This window comes from Pteropus vampyrus, unplaced genomic scaffold (genome assembly GCF_000151845.1).
Source record: "Pteropus vampyrus isolate Shadow unplaced genomic scaffold, Pvam_2.0 Scaffold196, whole genome shotgun sequence".
NCBI classification, from domain to species: domain Eukaryota; kingdom Metazoa; phylum Chordata; class Mammalia; order Chiroptera; family Pteropodidae; genus Pteropus; species Pteropus vampyrus.
In genome coordinates, this window is record NW_011888977.1 from 265,369 (window position 1) to 267,767 (window position 2,399).

At 38.4% G+C, this 2,399-nt stretch overlaps 1 protein-coding gene across 5 annotated transcripts in view; it reads right to left on the reverse strand.

The window, feature by feature from the left end:
- Nucleotides 1-285: 285 nt before the first annotated feature.
- The window catches only part of PDCD2L (programmed cell death 2 like), a 31,087-nt gene continuing 28,973 nt past the window's right edge, over nucleotides 286-2,399 (reverse strand). For 4 of the 5 annotated variants that reach the window (XM_011371839.2, XM_023537667.1, XM_023537666.1 and 1 more), the window contains one exon: nucleotides 286-463. In XM_011371839.2, the coding sequence (XP_011370141.1) occupies nucleotides 333-463 (131 nt within the window). In that variant the 3' untranslated portion in view covers nucleotides 286-332. The remainder of the gene's footprint in view (nucleotides 464-2,399) is intronic. The other variant, XR_002783205.1, reaches the window with a different exon arrangement.

The window sequence follows — 2,399 nt, forward strand, 5'->3', positions numbered from 1 at the left end:
GAAGTGCAGAGGCAGCAGGGGCAATAAGAGGCTGACTACAGCCTCATGGCTCCTCAGCTGCTCTCCCTCCCAGAATGTCCACCAGGTGCCTGTCGAGGGAATACAGAGGAGTCACATTCTGGGATGCCACTGTGGAGAAAGGCCCTGACACTGGAAAGGTAGACCAGCCCACAGTCAGGAGGTTCTAAACCTTGCTTCAGCCACAGCACGGGTGCCAAAAAGCAAAAAGGACAACACTTAAAGAGTAACTAACTTGTGAGTCAAAACGAAGTAAAAACACACGAATTTGGAAAGTAAAATTTGCTTTAATTTATACAAATAAAGGAAATGCTCTACTTAAATAATAATTCATCTGGGTCTTCTTGTACAATACAAAATTCTTCCATGGGAGTCTGCTGATTATGAGGCCAGCAACTCTTCTCACATGTGTAAATTAGAATTGTTCCAAATTCCACAGAAATACCTGAAAAATATAACATATTCAGGATTCCAGAAAGTATTATGAGACATATTCAATATTTGAGTCTGCTTAGTGGATAGAGCCCAGACTCTGGAGCAAGACTGCTTGGGTTCATATTCCAGCCCTACCACCATGAGCAAAAGATTTCGCCTCTCTGTAATAATGACTGTATTCATCGTGATGACAGACTGTTGTGAGAGGGATTAAATAAACCAGTCCATGTAAGACACTTAGAACAGAGCCTGGCATATCTTATGTGTTCACTGTGAAACGAACAGGTTAAGCAGTTAGACAATAACAGAAGAGAAGGAGAAAGATGGCTTAATATCAGGATAACTGATATTGCTACAAGGAGTGATTTTACCTTACAAGCTGAAAAAATAATTATGTAAAGCAAAAACAGTGCTCACTAGCTTTCGGTTACATTCTGCAACAGTAAGTGACCACTGATGATGAAAAGCTGATTTAACAGGAAAACATATTTTACAACTGTCTAGACCGACACTGAAAATCATTAACAAATATGTCACACTAACAGAACATACTACCTCTAAGAAAGGATTAAGGCAAAAAAACAAAAACAAACAGAAAATAAATACTAAGAGTTATAGAAATTTATCAATGATGACGCCATGAAGAATAGTGTCAAAAAAACATGAGCAACAACTCCTGCTGATATCAGAACAGGAAGACAGAACAACAAGATGAGGTGAGTAAATGCTGTGGAGAAACAAAGGAAAAATATTTTTTAAAAAACGTAGGCAGGGATAACGGACAGAAAATCAAACAGAACGACAACAACAAAAAACCAAAATAGAGGTGATTTAGGAGAAATAACCTGGTGAACTCGATATAATTTCTAATAAGAATATGCACAGGCAGTTGGCAGAGGACAGAAGGCTGGAGCCTCAGAACTAATAATAACCATCAGGATAGGAAAGAAAGCGGTGCAAGGAATCAGATGGAATAAAATACCAAGTCCTTGAGTACTGTACCGGAGGCCTAAGCCCAGAGATGTGTCACAGCTGGGGAGAGGGGGAGGGGTTGGAGAAAGAGGAAACATATGGAGGTCAAAGCAGCTCCATTACACATCTAATGAAAAATGTCAGAAACCACAGGAACTGAAAAGACAGGTGAAACCTAATTATAGGTAGAAAGGAAAGGTTTGAGGCAATCTCAGTGAATGCAGGGATAAAGCGAAAAGATGTTAACATGGATTTGAGAGGAGAAAGGTGACTAAAACGACTTGTGTTATTTTGGTAGAAAAGCTACAAATGCAACAAAAAAATATATTCAGAAATAAAAAAGGAAGACGAACTAAATATGTAGGTCCAAAAACCCTTCTTGTCCCATGATAAAAGGGCTACAAAATAATGGGACAGCAAGACATAACTAGTTCGGTGACTGGGTTCACTAATAAAGAAAATCCTACAGGCATCCTAGCAAAAATGTCTGTTACAAAGGTGAAAACAGGCCACCCTCAGACTTCTACAAAGCAACATTCAATGCCAAAAGATATCTATATAAAAGCGAAAGATCTCAGAGATTTTCAGAAAACGTACTTCTTAGTGAGACCCAGCCACAGAGATGACAAGAGGCAACAAGTAAAAGGGCCAGCAGCCCTCTCACTGAAAGGTGACAGCACGGGGTCTACAACATTCTGAAGAAAGTGGGGCTGAAAAATTCATATTTGGAGGTGGAGTACGGTATAAATTTCCTTATCTATTATAGTAAGGAGCCAAATGAATACTATCTAAAATTGAAATATGGAATGAATGTAATCCTCTTAATTTCAGAAAGCTCTTATAGAAACTAGGGCTTCTTGAGGGAAAAATCTATTACCTAAAGCCCAGCAACTTGCTTCACTTACACTTAATTTTCCTTATGTTAAATTTGCATAAATTCATTCTAATATTTCTAATTAGTATGTATTGAATTT